The following is a 20,684-nucleotide window of genomic DNA, read 5'->3' as shown; positions in this document are numbered from 1 at the left end:
TAACATAATGGATATATTTTTGCTGTTTCATTCCTTATAGCATATCTGATATTTATTTAATTAAATTTATCTTATATATTTTATCAATTAAACATACTTAATATTCATAATACAAGTGAACCTGAAGTTTCACTACTGCTACTCGAGCCAGAAGTTTCGAGTACATATCCGTTTGAACTCGAAGTTCAAAAATACGGAATTTTAGAACCTGAAGTTCTAATCATAAGACCACGAACCTGAAGGTTCGTGTATATAATTGCGATCCAATGTTCATTTTTTTTCGAACCTGAAGTTTCGATATTGATTACTTATTTGTTAAGAACCTGTAGTTCTAACACTATACATGGATCCTAACATACCTCATATTCATTATGGAAAGAAGATGACGAATTTGGCAAAATTGGATTTTGTCGCCCTTGACATCTCTGGCAAGAACTACCTGTCTTGGGCCCTTGATGCAGAGATTCATCTCGAAGCCCAAAACCTTGGGCCTACAATCAAGGAAGGAAACTCAGCGTCCCCAAAGAATAAAGCTAAGGTTATGATTTTTCTGCGCCACCATCTCCATCAGGGATTGAAGGACGAGTACTTAACTGTCAAAGACCCACTTGAGCTATGGACAGGTTTGGCAGATAGATTCGCTCACCAAAAGACTGTTGTGCTCCCTAGAGCACGTTATGAATGGACGCATCTGCGCCTTCAAGATTACAGTTCTGTGATAGATTATAATTCTGCCATGTTCAGGATCACCTGCCAAATGAATCTTTGTGGAGAAACTGTAACTCAGGCCATGATGCTTGAAAAGACCTTCTCCACTTTTCATGCCTCTAATATGGTCTTACAGCAGCAATACAGAGAAAGAGGATTCACCAAATATTCTGATCTCATCTCTTGTCTTCTGGTGGCTGAGCAAAACAATGAGCTCTTAATGAAGAACCATCAGTCTCGCCCCACAGGATCACAACCATTCCCTGAAGCGAATGCTACTTTTACTAGTGGTTATGGCAATAGACGTGGTGGAAGGCATGGCAAAGCCCGTAACCGTGGTCATAGACGTGGTCAGGGTCGACAAAATGGCCAAGCTCGTGGGGGCTACAACCAGCAGTTGGGCCCAAGGAACAATGCCAAGATTACTAAAGGAAATGGTCAGATGATCAAACCTCATAAAAATGAAGACAGTGTTTGTCTTAGATGTGGTGGTAAAGGCCATTGGGCTCGCACCTGTCGTGCAGAAGACCATTTGGTGGCCCTCTACAAAGCTTCCTTGAAAAAGAAACATGTGGAGACAAACTACATTGACCACTCTGACCCTTGGGATTCATCTGAGCCTATAGACATTACTCCGCTCGATGTCTCAGATTTTTTTGCGAACAATGGAAGCAATTTTGATGATATGACCAGTGGTGGAATTCTTGACGACTACTAGTTGTCAGCCTATGTTTAGGCATTTTTTTAATTTTCTTTCTACATTAGTCACCTTTTTGTTTAGGCATCTGATTTTTTTTAGTTTGGTTTGTTCCTAGCTATTTTGCAACGCAATAAAAAGAAGTTTTTTTTCTTTCTGGATACTTTTTGCTCTATCATGTGGTTTATGATGCATCTAATTAAATTGCATATGTTTTTCATGTGGTCTATGACGCATGTGGTCTATGATGCATTAATTTGCATAAGGGGCCTCCCTATTTTTTTTTCTGGAGCTCATTAATTAAATTGCATGTGGTCTATGATGCATCTATTTTTTTGACGTCAGTTTGCAAAAAGGAATTATGATGGGTATATATTTTTTTTTTCTCTCGTACCCAAATGAATGACTAAATTGTTTTTATCTATAATATCATGTTTTATTGCCTTAGTCAGACTAATTAATTAATTATTATTATTATTTCTTTTATGACGGCATGAACATGGATTTTGGATGCTCTCAACTTATGAAGAATGGAGAAGAAATATGTCTTGCTGACAGTGCCACCACACATTCGATCCTTCGCGATTGGGTTTATTTCTCCACTTTAACACCTTCTAAAGCCAATGTGACTACTATCTCAGGTCCTGCAGACCTGATTGAAGGCTCCGGAAGAGCCCACATTAGGCTACCCAATGGAACTCAATTGTCTATTCAAGAGGCTTTATACTCTTCGAGATCCAGAAGAAATCTCCTCAGTTTTAGAGATATCCGTTTAAATGGATACCACATTGAGACCACAAATGATAATCATGTGGAATATCTTTGCATTACATCCAATAAAAACTGCCAAAATCATATATTGGAAAAATTGGTTGCCTTATCATCTGGGTTGTATTACACAACCATTCAACCAATTGAGGCATACCATGTTGTGAACCAGCAGTTCAAAAATCAACATACATTTATGCTTTGGCATGACCGTTTGGGTCACCCTGGATCCACCATGATGCGTAGGATCATTACAAATTCCAATGGACATCCATTGATGACTAAACATATTGTTTTGCCAAGCAACCCTTGCAAAGCCTGCTCACAAGGGAAATTGGTGGTTAAACTATCTTCTGCAAAGATAGATATCGAATCCCCATCTTTTCTACAAAGAATTCAAGGGGACATTTGTGGACCTATTGACCCATCTTGTGGACCATTTCGATATTTTATGGTCCTAGTTGATGCCTCTACAAGATGGTCACATGTTTGCCTCTTGTCTACCCGTAATGTGGCATTTGCCAAACTACTTGCTCAGATAACTAAATTACGAGCTCAATTCCCGAACTACTCTATCAAGTCCATTCGTTTAGACAATGTTGGTGAATTTACATTTCAAACGTTTGATGATTATTGCATGTCTATGGGAATTGAAATTGAACATTCAGTTCCTCATGTTCATACACAAAATGGTTTGGCAGAAACTCTTATTAAGAGACTTCAAATAATAGCTTGCACTTTGCTAATGAAAACAAAGATGCCAGTTTCTGCATGGGGACATGCAATTTTGCATGCAGCAGCTTTAATTCGGTTGAGGCCAATAGCCAACCATCAATATTCCCCATTACAACTTGTTTCTGGGAGCCAGCCCAATATCTCCCATCTTCGAACATTTTGTTGTGCTGTTTATGTGCCTATTGCACCGCCACAACGAACAAAAATGGGCCCTCAACGTCGATTGGGAATCTACATTGGTTTTGATTCACCATCCATTATTCGGTATTTTGAACCCATGACGGGTGATACCTTCACCGCACGGTTTGCAGATTGCCATTTTGATGAGACAATATTCCGCCGTTAGGGGGAGATAAAACTGTTCCAAATAAACGTCGTGAATTAATGTGGACTGTACCCACTATATCTCATCTTGACCCTCGTACTAAAGAAAGTGAAATTGAAGTACGAAGGATTCTGCACCTTCAAAATATTGCTAACACAATGCATGATGCATTCACTGACACAGCAAAAGTGACAAGATCACATATCCCAGCAATAAATGCACCCGCAAGAATTAATGTCCAAATTGGACAAAATAATGTGGCGGCCAATGAGCCATCTGCTGCACGCCTGAAGCGTGGCAGACCTGTAGGTTCAAAAGATTCAGTTCCTAGAAAGAGGAAAACAAAGGCACATCTGAATCCTAATGAAATCGCCCCTGAAGAGAATATTGGGCAAGACATTAATGTCCGATCCACAATTTATGATTCTGTGACTACAGAAGAGGAAAATGACATCGGTGAGACACCAGCCCATGAAGAGGCTCAAGTACCTGAAAATAAGGAAATTTCCGTAAACTACGTGTACACCAATGAGTTGTGGGATCGTAGAGATATGATCATAGACAATATATTCTCATTCACAGTAGCTACTGAAATAATAAAAGGCGATGACACTGAACCTCGCTCTGTTAATGAATGTAGACAGAGACATGACTGGCTCAAATGGAAAGATGCAATCCAAATTGAATTAAATTCTCTAGAAAAACGCAGTGTTTTCGGACCTGTTGTCCAAACACCACCCAATGTCAAACCGGTTGGATATAAATGGGTATTTGTGAGAAAGCATAATGAGAAAAATGAGATTCCAATATATAAGGCGCGACTTGTTGCGCAAGGTTTTTCACAAAGGCCTGGGATAGATTATGAGGAAACATATTCTCCCGTAATGGATGCTATCACATTCCGCTATCTAATAAGTTTAGTAGTTTCGGAAAAACTTGATATGCAACTTATGGATGTTGTTATTGCATACCTATACGGTGAGTTAGATACTGATATCTACATGAAAGTCCCAGAAGGACTTAGGTTGCCTGAAGCAACTACAAAACCACGCAGCATGTACTCAATCAAACTGAGACGATCCTTATATGGATTGAAGCAATCTGGACGAATGTGGTACAACCGCCTCAGTGAGTATCTACTTAAGGAAGGATATGTCAATGATCCTATATGTCCTTGAGTGTTCATTAAGAAATCAAATTCTGGTTTTGCAATAGTCGCAGTTTATGTCGATGACATGAATCTGATTGGAAGTTCTTCAGAACTTGAAAAAACTGCTGAATATTTAAAGAAAGAATTTGAAATGAAAGACCTTGGAAAAACAAGGTATTGCATTGGGCTGCAAATTGAGCATTTGGATAGTGGGATTCTTGTCCATCAATCTGCTTATACAGAAAAAATTCTGAAGAGATTTGGTATGGAAAAGGCTCACCCACTGAGTACCCCAATGGTTGTTCGTAGTCTTGACACTATGAAAGATCCATTTCGTCCAAGACAAGATGATGAAATTATCCTTGGTCCAGAAGTACCATATCTTAGTGCTATTGGTGCCCTACTTTATTTGGCACAATGTACAAGACCAGACATTGCATTTGCAGTTAGTGTATTGGCAAGATATAGCTCTGCTCCAACATCACGCCATTGGAAAGGCGTAAAAGACATTTTACGCTAACTTCATGGTACAACAGATATGGGTTTATTCTACACAAATAAATCTGTTGATAATCCCACGATTGTTGGATATGCTGATGCAGGATATCTCTCTGATCCGCATAGAGGTCGCTCTCAAACAGGATATGTTTTTACTTGTGGAGACACAGCAATTTCATGGCGATCATCTAAGCAAACACTCATGGCAACTTCCTCTGATCATTTAGAAATAATTGCTTTATATGAGGCTGGCCGAGAATGTTTTTGGTTAAGATCCATGATTCGCCACATTCGAAGCACCTGTGATTTACCTTCAGTAACTGACAAACCAACAGTCATGTATGAAGACAATACTGCTTGTATTGCTCAAATTAAAGAAGGATTCATCAAAGGTGACAAGACTAAGCATATCGCGCCAAAGTTCTTTCACACTCATGAGCTTCAAAAGAATCAAGAAATTGCAGTGAAGCAAATTCGATCCGACGAAAACTTGGCTGATTTATTCACCAAATCTCTACCTAAGTGTACTTTCCAGAAGTTAGTGGAAGGGATCGGATTGTGACTACTCTCGAAGCTATCAAGCGACGCATGCAAAGATCAGGGGGAGATTGCAATCAGGGGGAGCATCAAGAAACATGTTACCTAGGACATATGTGCGTTGTGCTCTTTTTGTCCTTCGACCAGAGTTATTTTTATCCCACTAGGTTTTTGTTACCTGGCAAGGTTTTTAACGAGGCAACAATAAGCGCGTCCAATGTCATCATCAATTGGTGGACATCCAAGGGGGAGTGTTGTAAATATTATTTCTTATGTGGCTGTCCACGTTATTAGTTAGGGACCTACATGTAATATATCAATAGTTTGAACACTTATCATGTAAACTCTACCTCTATATAAGGGAGGCCTCTAAGACTGAATAAGACACTTCTCTATTTTTCCCCTCATCTCTCTTTATACGTTTCTTACTCCCTACAAAGTAAGTCAATACTTTTTAACATGTGTGTGTTTATATATATATATATATATATATATATATATACATACATATATATATATACATATATATAGAGATATATATATATATATATGTGTGTGTGTGTGTGTGTGTTTATATATATATATATATATATATATATATATATATATTAATATATATGTGTGTGTGTGTGTGTATATAGAGATATATATATATATGTGTGTGTGTGTGTGTGTGTGTGTGTGGAAGTTCTTATACTATTATACTTCTATATAAAATATGTGCATATATATATATATATTCTACATATCGGTTGACCAATCCGATCGGATTCGAAAATATAGTGAAATTGGCTAAATTTTTTACCACACTCATAATTTATTGTAATAAACTCATCCAACGGTCGGTTTTTCCATTTTCTTTGAATTGATAGGGGTTGCTCTTTGGAGTGTATGATATATAAATATAGATTTATATGAGTAACTACGTTTAATCTAGTTGATCGAATTCGAAACGATAACCAAATTGGCTGGATTTTCTACAATCACCATAAAACATTACAATCTCTCCATCGAGCGGTTGGTTTCTCCGAATTCATTTTCTACTTCATGGTTGCTTTAGAATGAACCTAAACAATTTAAATGCAATGTATAAGTCATACAACTTTAGGAATAAAATTGGTACAGACCAATGTGTTTGTAATTAAAATTAATTTTTTTTATCTTATGTCCACGCACATCCATTGATGGAATATATACAAAAGTGATGTGAAAAAATAAGCACGTTTCGCGGTTGTCACTACATCGGTCAACCAATAAAACATATAAGTGACTACGGTTGACCAATCCGATCGGATTCGAAAATATGGTGAAATTGGCTAATTTTTTTACCACACTCATAATTTATTGTAATAAACTCATCCAACGGTCGGTTTTTCCATTTTCTTTGAATTGATAGGGGTTGCTCTTTGGAGTGTATGATATATAAATATAGGTTTATAAGAGTAACTATGTTTGACCTAGTTGATCGAATTCGAAACGTGAACCAAATTGGCTAGATTTTCTACAACCACCACAAAACATTACAATCTCTCCATCAAGCGGTTGGTTTCTCCGAATTCATTTTCCACTTCATGGTTGCTTTAGAATGAACCTAAACAATTTAAATGCAATGTATAAGTCATATAACTTTAGGAATAAAATTGGTATAGTCCAATGTGTTTGTAATTAAAATTAATTTTTTTTTATCTTATGTCCACACACATCCATCGATGGAATCTATACAAACGTGATGTGAAAAAATAAGCACGTTTCGCGGTTGTCACGCCATCGGTCAACCAATAAAACATATAAGTGACTACGGTTGACCAATCCGATCGGATTCAAAAATATGGTGAAATTGACTAAATTTTTTACCACACTCATAACTTATTGTAATAAACTCATCTAACGGTCGGTTTCTCATTTTCTTTGAATTGCTATATGTAGCTCTTTGGAGTGTATGATGTATAAACATAGATTTATAAAAAATTAGTGTCTTTAAAAATTTATTTATCAACAAATTAGTATCTATATATAAATATAGATTTTTTTGGGTACAATATAGTTATATAGATTGTTATCTTTGGTTGTATTTGATCATTATCCATTGAATTTCCAAAGCTTGATTAAAAAAAAAAAACTTGTGTCTTTAAATATTTATTTATAAATAAAGCCCGCAAGGCCCGGCCCAAAAAAGCCCGCAAGGCCAAGCCTGGCCGGGCCCGAAAAAGCCCGCAAGGCCCTCTTTATATGGACGGGCTTGGATCCTTTGATTTTTAATAAAGCCCGGCCCGGCCCGCCCCGCAATTATTTAAAAATATAGCAAGGCCCGGCCCGGCCCGGCCCAAGCCCGTTGACGACCCCAAATTATAACAGCCGATGCATGCCGTCACAAAATAACATGTGATACTGTCGAGTGATTTGACTAATAGAATTGTAATGTTTTAGCGGAATATATAAGAAAATTAATAATAATTTTTTGCGAATTAGGGGCACCTATATGCATGCTAGTTAGCTTCTACAAGGGATTCTTTAATCGCTGATGGTGGTGCATACATGGTATTGTTTGGCTCCAAAACCAGTTGGCTTGCAAACTGTCTCTTTTGAGCGTGTGCGCAGGCGTGCCAGCACCGTGGGGTGCAGTCGTCGGGGGAGTCCCTTGACCTGACTTCTTCTTCAAGCGGTTGTGGACGAGGAGAGCACCAACCTCGCCACAAGGTTCTTCTCTAGCCTTCCGAGAAAGGACTTCTTGCCTTACAGATAAGGACTTTGGATGTGATCTCTTTGCGTCACCGAATCGATACTCAATGTTGTGGGCTGAGCAGAGCAATCACTGGGAAGTTTGGAGAAAGCACGAGTCTTGCTAAAGCGTGACTTTAGCTTCGCTGGGTTGCGAGGGCGTTACCCTTGCTTCGCTGGTTGTATCGGTGGCAGTAGTACTGGCAGTCGGCTCGTGAGGAGACTAGGACTGGAAGCACGGTCGCCGGGTTGATCTGGTGATGCTGACAGTCGGCTCGCGAGGAGACTAGGACTGGCGGGCGGTCACCGGGTTTCAACGAGGTTGAAGGTTTGCTCCGGGGAGGCTTTGTAATCGCTGGGATTGATTGATTCGAGAGAGGTCTTCTTTTGTCCTTGAAACCTAGTATTTATAATTAGGGTTTCGACTGTTCCTTGCCATAGAATGATTATTGATTGAAGTTTCCTATTCAATCTCTGCTACTTGACTCCCATAAGGTTTCGTTTTCCTTATGGATTACGGAATGGGCGAAGCTGTAACCCAAACCCAAGCAGGCTTATTTTTGGGTCGCAAGTATCGGCCCGCTATGCTAAAACCACTAAAGGATCTTGCCAAAATTACTTTTGGGCTCAAACAGGTATGTCGTGGTGTTCTAGGCTACTTAAGATAAGATTTGGAAATCCTGAAGCTTTGTGGAGCATTTGGACGAGGTAGCTCTCCTTGATGGGGTGCTACAGGGTGGTCCATGGTGGTCCACGGCATTTCGACAACACCATGGTGCTGATTGCTTCTTGTGATGGTCTTTCTTGTTCAGCCCTAATCGATCTCAACACTATTAGAGTTTGGGTGCAATTGTATAATGACTATAATCTTCCATCAACTTTATAAAATGAGAAAATGGTGAGAAGTATAAAGGATAAGTTAGGGTCTATCATTATTGTAGAAAGATTCAGTGCAGTTCCTATGTCGTCAACAATGCTAGCTTGTTCTAGTTGACCTAGCTGTGGATGGCATGGTTTGGTTGAAGCGGTGTTTCAAGTTGGTGGCCATGACAGAGGTTGAAATTTTCTTTGTTTGCGTGTGTTTGGTAAACTCTACAGATGAATTCTTGGGTCTAATAATGGTGTAGAGTGCTTCTAGTTCTAGTCAGGCTCCCTAACTCTTGTGCAACCGCGCAGCGGTGCCTTGGGGTCAGATTCTGTCTTGATGGTTTGTAGGGTTTTGCCCTCCCCTCAGTTGGTGTTCTCTAACATCATCGCGACCTTCAGGGGAGATGAACACAAGGACAGCGAAAAAAAAAAAACCAGCCAATCAATAGCAAGTGTTTGCTAGACTAATCACATTTGATACTTTGGTACCATTAGCCTGGAACATAGTTAGTAATATTGGGAACGGGAGTTAAACGTTAAAAATATGTACGCATATAATGCGCGTTAATATTTAGTGATGAAAAATATTTAAAAAAATTCGCCCATAAAATACAGATTTGGCAAATTAAAAAATTTGATACGTACATGTTTGAAATGGGATGAAATGAAAAATACAGACATTTAAATTCAGATATACTTATATCAATTCATTAAGTTGATGTAAAAGAAAGCATAGTAGTGTAGACTATCACTTGTTGAGATTATAGATCCCACATGGAAAAATGGGAACCTTGTCTATGAGTTTATAAGAGTTTGGGCCACTCCATCAATTGTCAATTGGTTTTGGGCTCCACGTCACCCAATATAACTTGTCAATGTGTATGGTTTGAAAATTAGCCACCCGTGCGGGGGCGTGTTGAGATTATAGATCCCATATGGGAAATTGGGGACTTTGCCTATAGGTTTATAAGAATTTGGGTAACTCCATCCTTTGTCAATTAATTTTGGATGTGAACCTCACATTACTTTATCGATGCCTATAGGTTTATAAGAATTTGGGTCACTTCATCATTTGTCAATTGATTTTGGATGTTAACCCCACATTACTTTATCAGTGCTGACTAAGTTAAACTGAGGTGAAACCCACTACCTTCCCCAAATAAAAAGGAAGTTACTGGAATAAAAAACTAAACCTTAGAAAAACCCCTAAAGCCCAAAGGAACCTTCCCCAAACAAAAAGGAAGTTGACTAAACCTTAGAAAAACCCCTAAAGCCCGAAGGAAACCAGCCCAAAAGCACAACAAGCAGGCATGTCCCAGCCCAGGCGTCCAGCCTCTGCCGCACTGTGCAGCACCGTCAAAGGCACCACGCCGGCCACCACCGCAGCCACAGAACTAAGTGCACCCCTAGAGATCTTGACGCACCTCGACGCCGCCTCCAGAGAGTTTGATGCACCTCTGCGATCAGAACCCACCCGGAACGCCAACATCTCGATCTGCTATTGACCTCTGCAATACCGTCGCGTAGCCACAGCCGCCGCCGTCTAGTAACCAGCTCATGCGGCCGGACACTGACCCATGAACCGATGCTCGCGATCTCAACCACCTCAGCGCTGCAGCGAAACCAGATCCGATTCCAACAGCCATCATTGTCCTAGCTACTTCCAAGCAAAGCCCGCCCCAAGACCTGAAAGGCAAGGCCTATAACCACCACCCGTCCGGTAGCAGCGCCACCACATCATCCCAACCAAAATCAGCGCTGACGTTGGGGTAAGAGCATCGCTTGACGAATGCATGAGTGCGCGTAGGGTATGAGAGAAAAAACTAGTGCGGCTCTCGCGAATGAGAGAGATTTCTGTAGCGTTTTGTCACAGTACGTACCATTACTGTTTTGTAGTAATACTGCATGGAAATGTTTCTGAGAGAAATACTTCATATTCAAATTAGAACAATTATAAAGTCTCATTTTATTGCATTGCGAAACATTAATATTACAAAAAAGAGCCGAAAAGGAATTAAGCCAAGAATATTCGAGTGTAAAGAAGAAAAAAAAAAGTTTTCATTCTCCATCTAGTTTTGATAATGCTTGAAGTGATGAATAAGTTTTACTTCAAACATATATACATGGATCTAATTAACAACAAAATTATCTACTGAAAGAAGTAATGTTGATCAGCATCTGAAACTGAACGTGGAGTGAAGTTTTTGTTCTTCAGAAACTTTGAGTACCAATGCGCAGAAAGTTTAGGCTGTCTTTTTAAATCAGGATCGTCCAAATCGATGTAGTAAAGGCCGTAGCTTGATTCATAGCCATCCAAAAGCTCAAGTGAATCCAAGAGAGACCAGGTAAAATAGCCTCTGGCATTTGACCCATTCCTAGTTTCATACACATCAAATTTGTTTCATAAACATCGCTTATAATCTCGGTCATTAGGTTTGAAACTACTGATTTAACTTCATAAACATAGAATAATTAAAATTTATATCTTAATATGTTAAGCAAGCTAGTTAGAGATGGTTGTAGCCTTGTAGATAGCTGCATACCTTAAAACATTAAGCAAACTGTGAATGTGTCCATGCAAATATTCGATTCTGGACCAATCCTCCAACGATGAATTGCGTCGAGTTCGTTGACCTGCACATCCATCCATTCATCCATCCATCCATCATACATCAAGATTTAATAATAGTATAACTAATACATACTATGAGCGACGAGATAGAGAAAACTAATCAATAGTTACCATTTTCATGGATATATAAGGGAGGATTGCCGTAGTTTTGTTTGATATATTCCAACAGTTCTTCCATACCCCAAGGTGTTATCGGATACTGATTCATCCATCCAAGCCAATTAGTTAAGCTTAGCTGATATATGCATCAGTTAACAAAACTACAAGTAATTAGTTACCAATGAATTGTTCGTACATACCTCAAACGTTGATGTATTGAGATCCAAAGCTGCACGCGTGCATGCATATCTAATATATTAGTAATAAGAAACACTTACGAGATATACACAAAACGAAAATGAAATATTAAAGAAAAAGAATCAGAATGTAAAAATCATCATACGAGAAATCTGGATTGCCGAATCAGCCATATAGTCTCTTTTTGGAATGTTTAGGGCGGCAGAGTTGTCCTTGGCATACAATGTGTTATAGTAATTCAGTCCGATGAAGTCCAACGAGCCTTTGACCTTTGAAGACTCAGCACTGGTGAACGTCGGAAGCCTAGAGCCTGCATTCTCTTTCATTACTTGAGGGTACTCTCCGAACACCAAAGGATTCATAATCCTGACAAACATATATCACTTCGATTTGATATCGATCATCAACTAATTATAATGAATTAAGGCAATTAATCACCGGTACTTACCAACCAAAGTAGAAGTCCAAAGCTCTTTGAGCAGCAACTTTGTCTTGATGGGTTTCGGTTCGAGGAATAAACCAATAGGCAAATACATTGATGCCTATAAACCCACGCTGCTTGTGCTGGTAGGTTTGCTTGTAGAGTGCAGCAGCTGATGCATGAGATAGCAAGAAATTATGAATGGCCATGTAGGGTTCAGTTGAGGAGTTACCCTTGGAGCAATTAAAACCAAATGGAGCTGAACATCGTGACGGTGGAAGGAATCCAATATCATAACCCCCGAGTACAAATACATTTGGCTCATTCATAGTAGTCCAATGCCTAACACGATCGCCAAACTGTTCGAAGCAAACATTTGCATATGCAGTGAAGTCTTTTCTGCAATATCAGAATCCAATCAAATCCAATATTCAATATTTATCCACAAGATAGATCATTCAAATTTTATTATATATATATAACTGTGTGTGTGTACATATGAGATACTATTTCTACATACACAATCTGTGGGCTAACCCATCCTCCATACTCATCCTCGAGTGCCTGTGGGAGATCACTGTGGTGTAAAGTAACATGAGGCTGGATTCCTGCATTTGCTTCAAATTGATTTGTTAACTGACCAAACAAACACACACACACACACACAAGATAAAGCCCTGTATTTTGGGGGCTTTCTAATAAGGGATTTTGTTTTTGGTTAAGGGATCGCTTATGAGACCCATTTTCGATCACATATAGGCATCTCGACTGTTCAGCTTTTTACAGTTCAACAAGTAGATCATCTCTGTGAATTTTCAGCTAAATTGATGATCGTTAAGGTATCGAGTCAGATCAAATCAATGGACGAACCAAATATGTCTAAGCTGAACCGTTCATGTTTAGAAACGTAAATTATTATTATGAATATCTTAACGATCATCAATTTGACTTAAAATTTCTAGAAGTGATTTACATATTATAATTAAAAAAAACTAAACAGCCAAACTGCTGAAATGTGGTCGAAAAGTGGGTTTCACAAGAGATCCATTGAAATGACCAAAAAAAAAAAAATCCCTTAGTGGAAGGGTGTATATATACACATACATGAAACTTACAAGCATACATATATATACGTGTTTGGTTACCTTTGCTGATTAGTTGGTCAATTAGATTGTTGTAATATTGTAGACCCTTTGGATTCACAGGTCCTCTTCCATCTGGAGCAACAACACGTACATACAATAAATATCAGTTCATATGAACGTAATCTATATATAGAATTTATGGATCGACTAATCCTACGTGGTAACGTACTACTATATACGTACTGGGTATAAGTCTTGACCATGAGATGGAAAATCTATACGCCTCTAAACCAGTATCCACCATTAGTTGCACATCTTCCTACAGTGAAAATCATCATTATATGATGCACGGATGGATATCACAACAACAATAAATTAATTCAACCATTTCAAACTAGAGTTGTTGCAACAGAACCTAGCCAGCTTACTTCCACCAACAAGCCATCAATTATATATCCCCAAACTAGGATATTTCGGGAAAGAAGACTACTATGTGCAATGAAAAAACTCAAGATCGACCTCTTTCAAAATTGTTCGCTCAAGTTATTTTTTTATTTTTAGGTCTTACTACAAAGTACCATAGATTAATCTTCCCAACCTCGAGATGTCAAATAGCTAACAATATATTATTCTTATAAATACTTTTACCAAGCAACAATTATCATATTTGCAAAGCAACAATGCAAGTACATATATTGGCTTCGGGGTGAAGCTGTACCGCAGAGTTGGAGAAGGGCTCGGGTCTGGTGGTTGCGGGGAGATCAAATCGGAGGGAGCAAGCCTTATCAGACGGGTATCGTTCCGGCTGATTGTGCAGGGGAGCAGCGTTTACTGAAACAGGAAGGCAAGACTTTTGAGGTAGATTGAAGGGTGCCGGGTTTGGTGCAGAAGATCGCTTTTTGTTAAACAGCAACAAGTGTGGCCCGTGACCCACCACTGTACTGATATTGTCCAAATTTAACCACCTGGTAAGTGTTGAGTTTTAATCACAAAATGCCTCATTACAATTGGGTGCAAGTCACTCACTTATAAGTTATATTTTTATTTATCACTTTTCTAATATGAGATTTTTTGTCTCCAACACGCTCCCTCACGTACAACCTAGTTATAGGGTCTGCATGTATAATCAATTAACAAATCAAATTTTCACATTAGAAATTGGGGCACAAGTCCCACAGTGGAGACTTGACGAATCAATTAACAAACCCAACTCCCACATCGAAATTGGAACACAAGCCCCACATTAGACTTTGGTTAATTAACATTCCGATCGAAATATTTCTGATGTCGAATTAAATGAACCCAAATTAGGTGCATGACAATTGGAGACATGATTGGAGAGAGATCTGCTCTAATACCATGTTAAACAGCGATAAACGTGACCCGTGACCCATCATTGTACCGATATTATCCTAACTTAATTACCCGGTAGATGTTAGCTTTTAATCACAAAATGTCTCAATACAATTAGATGTGAGCAACCCACTTATAAGTTATATTTTTATTTGTCACTTTTCTAATATTGTATTGTAGGAGCTGTGTCGACGAGGTTGCAGAAGATGACATGTGCTTCTGCTAGCATTGCTCTTGTATGAGTTTGGGCCTTTGGGTCTTGGCTCACATATCGGCTATTTGGGCCTACTCCATGGGATTTCAAAGTGTGTGTATTGCCACCTACATTTATCACTTAGTGATAAAGGTGGATCTAGACTAAAAGGTGGACCTTCTTGACAGTTGGGTCAATATATGATCCATGACCAATCATTTTTAGATCATGACCACTAAGGGAGTTGGTAATTATATGAAATATGATTGACGTTTTTTTTTTTTAAGTGGCTGATGGATAAGAAGGTGCGTCTATTTGTTTGCTAGGAAGTTGTTTTCTGTTGATACCACAATTGTGTGCCTGTAAGCTATTGGAATGTTAGTAAATGATTTTATTCTACAAGACACAGAGTTTCTTTGTTTGTAGGTTCGGTTTCACAAGTGAGCTCATATAGACTTGTAATGATTAGCATTACTTAGATAGAAATATTTAAGTGTATGTAGACTCTGACATTTTGGCAGTAGATCTAATGATATTAATGGCTATTTCAAAAATATATATGTTGAAATTAAAGATCATCTGAAAACTCAATTGAATCTACATGGCGATGTGTACCTTGTATTTATGATACTCATCACACGCTACATCTCCGGTGGCTCCGTGCATTTTCCCTGAATTTTTAAACTTAGTAATGATCTCCACACGTCTGGAATATGCGTGCAACTATAGCAAATTGCTAACTTTGGTCAACTGCCAAATTCAGTATTATAAAATGCTCTCTATCATTGTTTTAAATGGGTTGCACCTCGAGACATGAAAAGTGCAAATTCTTAGTATTACTGTGTCTGCTTTGATAGTCAGGCACAAAGAACAATTTTATTACTCCAACAAAAGATCCAAATGAAAATCAAATTTAACTTTTGCCAAAGTATCTAGTCTTATATAGCTAGACAGGACACAGGAGTGAGAAAATAATAAAAAGTTGATAACCAAATGCTCCAATGTTTTATTTTTTCCAGTTTTCAACATTTTGTTTTTCAAGTCAAAAATTGATTATCTATATTTAACGTCTAGCCATCTTTTTTTTCCTTTCTTTTTTTTAAATCTCACCTCACCGACCCATGCTTTGAATGAGGTTCCAACACATGATCTCACAAATGAGAAATCACTGTTTTATCACCCCCACTAAACACAGGCACCCAACTTCTAGGCACTTTTTATTATTAGAGATGCTTAAAAAATTAAAATAAAAAAATTAGTAGGAGCTAACCAGCATGCGCATAGGTGTCCAAGATGCTTGGGGTTCTCCCGTCTTGGTCCGCAGCACCTTCCACCTGTTGAAGCAAATCCAGGCCCCGTCATTCATTTTCTTCTTTCATTTCTAGCTAGCTTTCTGTTTTGGAAAGTGGAAATTATAATACCGGATGGTCGTACCTGATAAGCAGAGGAGGAAGCACCAAAAACAAAGCCCGGTGGGGGAGGGAAGTCATCTCTTTTAAACTCATCAGCACCTAGTTCTAAATCAAAAGCTAATGAAAGATTTAGGGGGTACTGATAAGAATTATGAAGCAAAGAAAGAGGAGCAGTTCCAGTTGCAGAACCATTCTCAACATGAATAGATGGATTTTAGATATCGATATGTTGCGAACTCGATCAGAGCTGCAAGCTTAATTAATACCACCACCTGGACTTTTCGATCTATCAATCTTTTTGAAGAAGAAAGAAAAACAGAGTGCGGAAGAGGCAGTGAGAGGACATGTATAAAATTCTCCTCCAGTGCTCCTGTAGATAGAGATAGGCAATTGATATGTACCATATATCCCAGTAGTGCTTCTCAATTGGTTGCCTTTGCTTTTGTCGTTTAATTGACTTCCAGTCAACACCACATTCTTCTGGCACCTTTCCCTCCATACATTATATTCTGGCAACATGTCAATTAATTTTACTAAAAGTGGTTCTATTTATACCCACTCATTCAGTATACAGACCTCTACTTCTAAATTTCACAATAAATTTCTATTTTTGTCACTTATAAATAAAAGTCGTCTTCTTCCTCCTCAAACCAAGCCTCCCTCTCTCCTCCAACCTGACAAGATTGCCTCATAAATGTTCATGGTCATTTGACATTTAATTTGCACTTTTGTCAAGAACACCCTTTCAAATACAATTGAACATGCAGTTCAAATGAAGATTCTAACAATTCTTTTTGATAAAGTTCAAAGTCACTTTTAATATCCCACACCCCAATGCGAAGGGAATCAAAATTTATAACAAACAACAAGTGGGTTTGTGGTTTGCCATGGATCTATACCCATCAAGAGGATGACCACATTCACATCTGCAGATGAACAAGCTCTAGCAAAGATAAATGGCTGCATAAGAAGTTAAAGTTATTTTTTTTTAATTAAGGATAAAATTAGATTTCTAAAGTTACAAAAAAGTTAGGAGGTCCAAATACAAGTTTTGGAGATATGAATAGAAGCTTTCTTTTGCTAATAGAATTGCGATATTGTGGAATATATTAGGAAAAATAATAATTTCTTGTGAATTGAGAACTCAAGAATTTAGTTGGAATAAATTTGCTACCATCTGTATTTCTTTTACTTTGTATTCTTTTTATTTTTGAAATACACACACATAAATAATTGAAACCTGTATGCATTCTGGTCAAGTACATAACCAATTAGGATTGAGGAGGGTCAAAGACCCTTGAACTTAGTTTTTCTGTTATAGATATCTTATACTTAGATCTGTAAATAGACCGGATTTGGAGCGGATCGATCTAAATCCAAATCCGTTTATTGATTAAAAAAAATTCAACCTGACTGCTTCGTTAACCCATCAGATTGTTGATAGCTCAATCCAAATCCATATTCACCAGATTAATGGATACCTGATCTGCTAATATGATCCTTTTATAATTACAAATACTTTTTAATTTTAAATAGTAATATTAAATTTTTATAATGATACCTCATAAAACAACATGAAGAGTATCACCAAAATATGAACTACATTATCAAAATATTCCTCTAACTCTTTATATTTCTTTTGCATTTCATGATTTTTTATAATTTAGTTTTTGAGTAAAATCTCCATGTGCTATAGAATTTAAGTCACTCTTGTGAGGAAATTAAGATTTTTCTCTCTTTTCCTTCTTTCTTCATTGAATATAAATTTTTCACTTGAAAGATGAAAACTATATTTTTGACCGCTCTTATTAAAAGTTCTAGCTACGCCATTGTCGGTTAGTTTCTATAAGTCGGTCTTTAATCGCTGATGGTGGTGCATCCGTGTTATATGGTGATTTTTTAGGGTATGTATATTAAGATTTGGAAACCCCGTGATGATATTCAAATCTAAGAGGCCGGTCTCCGATGCTCATGCGGAGCATGTGTGGCTCCACTTGATGGGGTGCTACAAGATGGTTCATGGCATTTCAACAAGACCATGGTGGTAGTTGCTTCTTACGATGGCTTTTCTAATTCTGCTGTAATGCATTTGCATTAACTTTCCTATCAAATTTGAAAAATGAGAAGGTTATCTGATGTTTTCTAACATCACCGCAACCTTTGAGGGAGGTGTACACAACAAGCAAAAAACAAAATAAAAAATTAATTTGACCAATCAGCAGCAAGTGTTTGCTATGTAAACTAATGGAATCAGGCCGAATCATCTTACAATTGATATTCCAGTACTACATAATAATCTAGTCTAAACCACCATACATTTGATACTTCGTTACCAGTAGCATGGACCTCCATAAACTTATTTTTATCAAGATTAAAGCCTAGTTTGCCCAGGTAATTATGAAATAACCACTTATTTCTTAAATTAAGCATGTGAACCTATTTGGTAAATCAACAACCATCAACTTATAATTAAAGCTCCTACTTTCCTAGGTAGATTATACAAACTGCTAGAATGTTGCTTCCCAAAATTTAACTTTCTTGACTTTACCAAAATTGTCCTCATCTAATATGTTATATTACCTGAAATCCTTACTTTTATACTCGACTTCATTATGGACTGAACCAAAAGAAATCGACATCAATAAGGAAAGAAACTCTTATTCTCTCCATCTACATATCTGCAGAATATATATCACTCCATTCTGAACTTATTTCGTAAGGTTATAATATTGTTATTGGATTTCATATAAGTGTGAGACGTCAATCAATTGAATTAGGAAGTTGCGTTTTTGACATTTTGATTTAGGGTTGTATGTGTAATTCTTGGTTATCTTGAGTAATGTTTTGGGGTTTTATCATCCGATATGGGTTTCTTGTCTACATGATCAATAATTTATATTATGAGTTCTCCAAACTTACATTAGGGTTTTAGATGAAAACTCTCAAAATAGAGATTTGTTTAGAAATATTGTTGTAAGCTATGATCACGCATGCAAGTAACCGGTTCAAAGAAGAGGGACTACTCTGTTGCAATTGAAGAAGGTTATATCTACTTCCTTACAACCTGTGGATGTTGTTAATTGCATTTGCTCAGTCTCTTCTAATACTTTGAAATTTGGGTTCAGTATCTGTGGTGTCATGTCAATGATTTTGTGTTGGATCCATTTTAATTGTTTCGTTTCCATTGGAAATTGAATTTTTGATGTAAATATTTATGGTAATGGAAGGAAACTGATGTGCTAAAAGTTTTGTATCCAAAAAACATCAAATAAACTATGTTTGTGCATTGGTCTATTATTTCTATGTATAAACAATCACCTCATGTATATATTAGCTATTTTAATTTTAATTGAATCTACCACGTTAACAACATTAAATATAATGTCAAAGACACTTGTAGATTCATCTTGGATCTCCTCCTTGTCTTCGCGATGGTTTGTCGGTGGCGACTTTGGCTGCCGTGTGGGTGCTTGACGCTTTTCATGGGATCGCATCCGTTTTCGGGATCCAGATACGTGGTGGTTGATCTTTGTCTTAATCCATTGGTAGAGGTTGTGGCTGGGTTTGAGGGAACATGGCCTGTCAAAGAATACTTTCTTTTGCCTAGAAAAAATTGAGAAAAAAAATGTACATTAATTCCATGATGACTCTACTTTGGATTCTATATGATTTATTTTTTTATTTATTTTATGAAAAATATCTTAGAAAAGAATATAAGCCATAAGAAAGATGATTGTTTCTGATGGATGGATCTAGATGATAAACCAGATTAAAAAAAAATTAAAGAAAAAAGAGAGGAATAAAAAATAATAGAAAACTGCATAGTAACACCAGACAAAAGTTGGAAAAACAGAAAACTCAACTTTTGTAAATTCAATACAAATAAGGACACGAAACCCCGACTCAAGGAGAATAATAGGACACGAAACCCAGGCTCAAGGAGAATAGCAGGCTTAATCCCTGATTTTTCATGCCCAACTACGATTAAAATAATATTTTGTTAAAATTACTGCGATATCGTTCTCAAAATGGATTTTAGTCCTCACATGCGAGATTTTGATCTCTGCTTCCCATATTACCTTGATTACCCACCCAAAACCAGAATCCCCTCAATTCGAGTCTCCCCTCCTCATCCTCCTCACCTCAACTCACTCACCTCTCTATCTTTCACTCTCTTTGAACTCAATCAATCTTCAATTTTATGAGTGTGAACATTCCTCATTGCCAGCTCTAGAAACCTCGAGGCTTTTGTTAGTTGAGTTTCGAATCAGATGGCTTGTTGCACTCT

General features: G+C 37.6%; 2 protein-coding genes across 5 annotated transcripts; one reads left to right on the top strand and one right to left on the bottom strand.

Moving 5' to 3' along the window:
* Nucleotides 1-343: 343 nt before the first annotated feature.
* LOC112203726 lies at nt 344-1,426 on the top strand. The gene has a single exon (XM_024344651.1). The coding sequence runs from the start codon at nt 344-346 to the stop codon at nt 1,424-1,426; it is 1,083 nt and encodes a 360-aa protein (XP_024200419.1).
* Nucleotides 1,427-10,954: 9,528 nt separating this feature from the next.
* LOC112165308 (beta-glucosidase 11) lies at nt 10,955-16,775 on the bottom strand. 4 transcript variants are annotated; one of them, XM_040506875.1, is made up of 13 exons: nt 16,419-16,775; nt 16,255-16,318; nt 15,600-15,655; nt 14,157-14,379; nt 13,682-13,757; nt 13,499-13,570; nt 12,874-12,961; nt 12,381-12,752; nt 12,078-12,298; nt 11,935-11,963; nt 11,747-11,834; nt 11,547-11,637; nt 10,955-11,378 (listed from the first exon to the last, which is right to left on the bottom strand). In XM_040506875.1, the coding sequence occupies exons 3-13, from the start codon at nt 15,617-15,619 to the stop codon at nt 11,153-11,155; spliced, it is 1,506 nt and encodes a 501-aa protein (XP_040362809.1). In that variant the 5' UTR covers nt 15,620-15,655; nt 16,255-16,318; nt 16,419-16,775; the 3' UTR covers nt 10,955-11,152. The 4 variants fall into 4 exon arrangements, with proteins under 4 accessions (XP_040362809.1, XP_040362808.1, XP_024157569.1 ...); XM_040506874.1 differs by lacking the exon at nt 14,157-14,379 and having other exon boundaries at nt 15,600-15,707; XM_024301801.2 differs by lacking the exon at nt 14,157-14,379 and having other exon boundaries at nt 16,419-16,774.
* Nucleotides 16,776-20,684: the final 3,909 nt, after the last annotated feature.

The sequence above is a fragment of the Rosa chinensis genome, chromosome 5 (genome assembly GCF_002994745.2).
Source record: "Rosa chinensis cultivar Old Blush chromosome 5, RchiOBHm-V2, whole genome shotgun sequence".
Taxonomy (NCBI): Eukaryota; Viridiplantae; Streptophyta; class Magnoliopsida; order Rosales; family Rosaceae; genus Rosa; species Rosa chinensis.
This window is presented reverse-complemented; position numbering and strand designations above follow the sequence as displayed.

Excerpts from the sequence above, each read along its gene's own strand:
- LOC112203726 (XM_024344651.1), top strand. The coding sequence starts at position 344 with ATGGATCCTAACATACCTCATATTCATTATGGAAAGAAGATGACGAAT.
- LOC112165308 (XM_040506874.1), bottom strand. The coding sequence starts at position 16,489 with ATGAGTTTAAAAGAGATGACTTCCCTCCCCCACCGGGCTTTGTTTTTG. Across the intron at positions 12,962-13,498 it reads TGACCAACTAATCAGCAAAG|GAATCCAGCCTCATGTTACT; the intron begins GTAACCAAACAC and ends AAGCAAATGCAG. Across the intron at positions 11,835-11,934 it reads TCAATACATCAACGTTTGAG|TATCCGATAACACCTTGGGG; the intron begins GTATGTACGAAC and ends TGGATGAATCAG.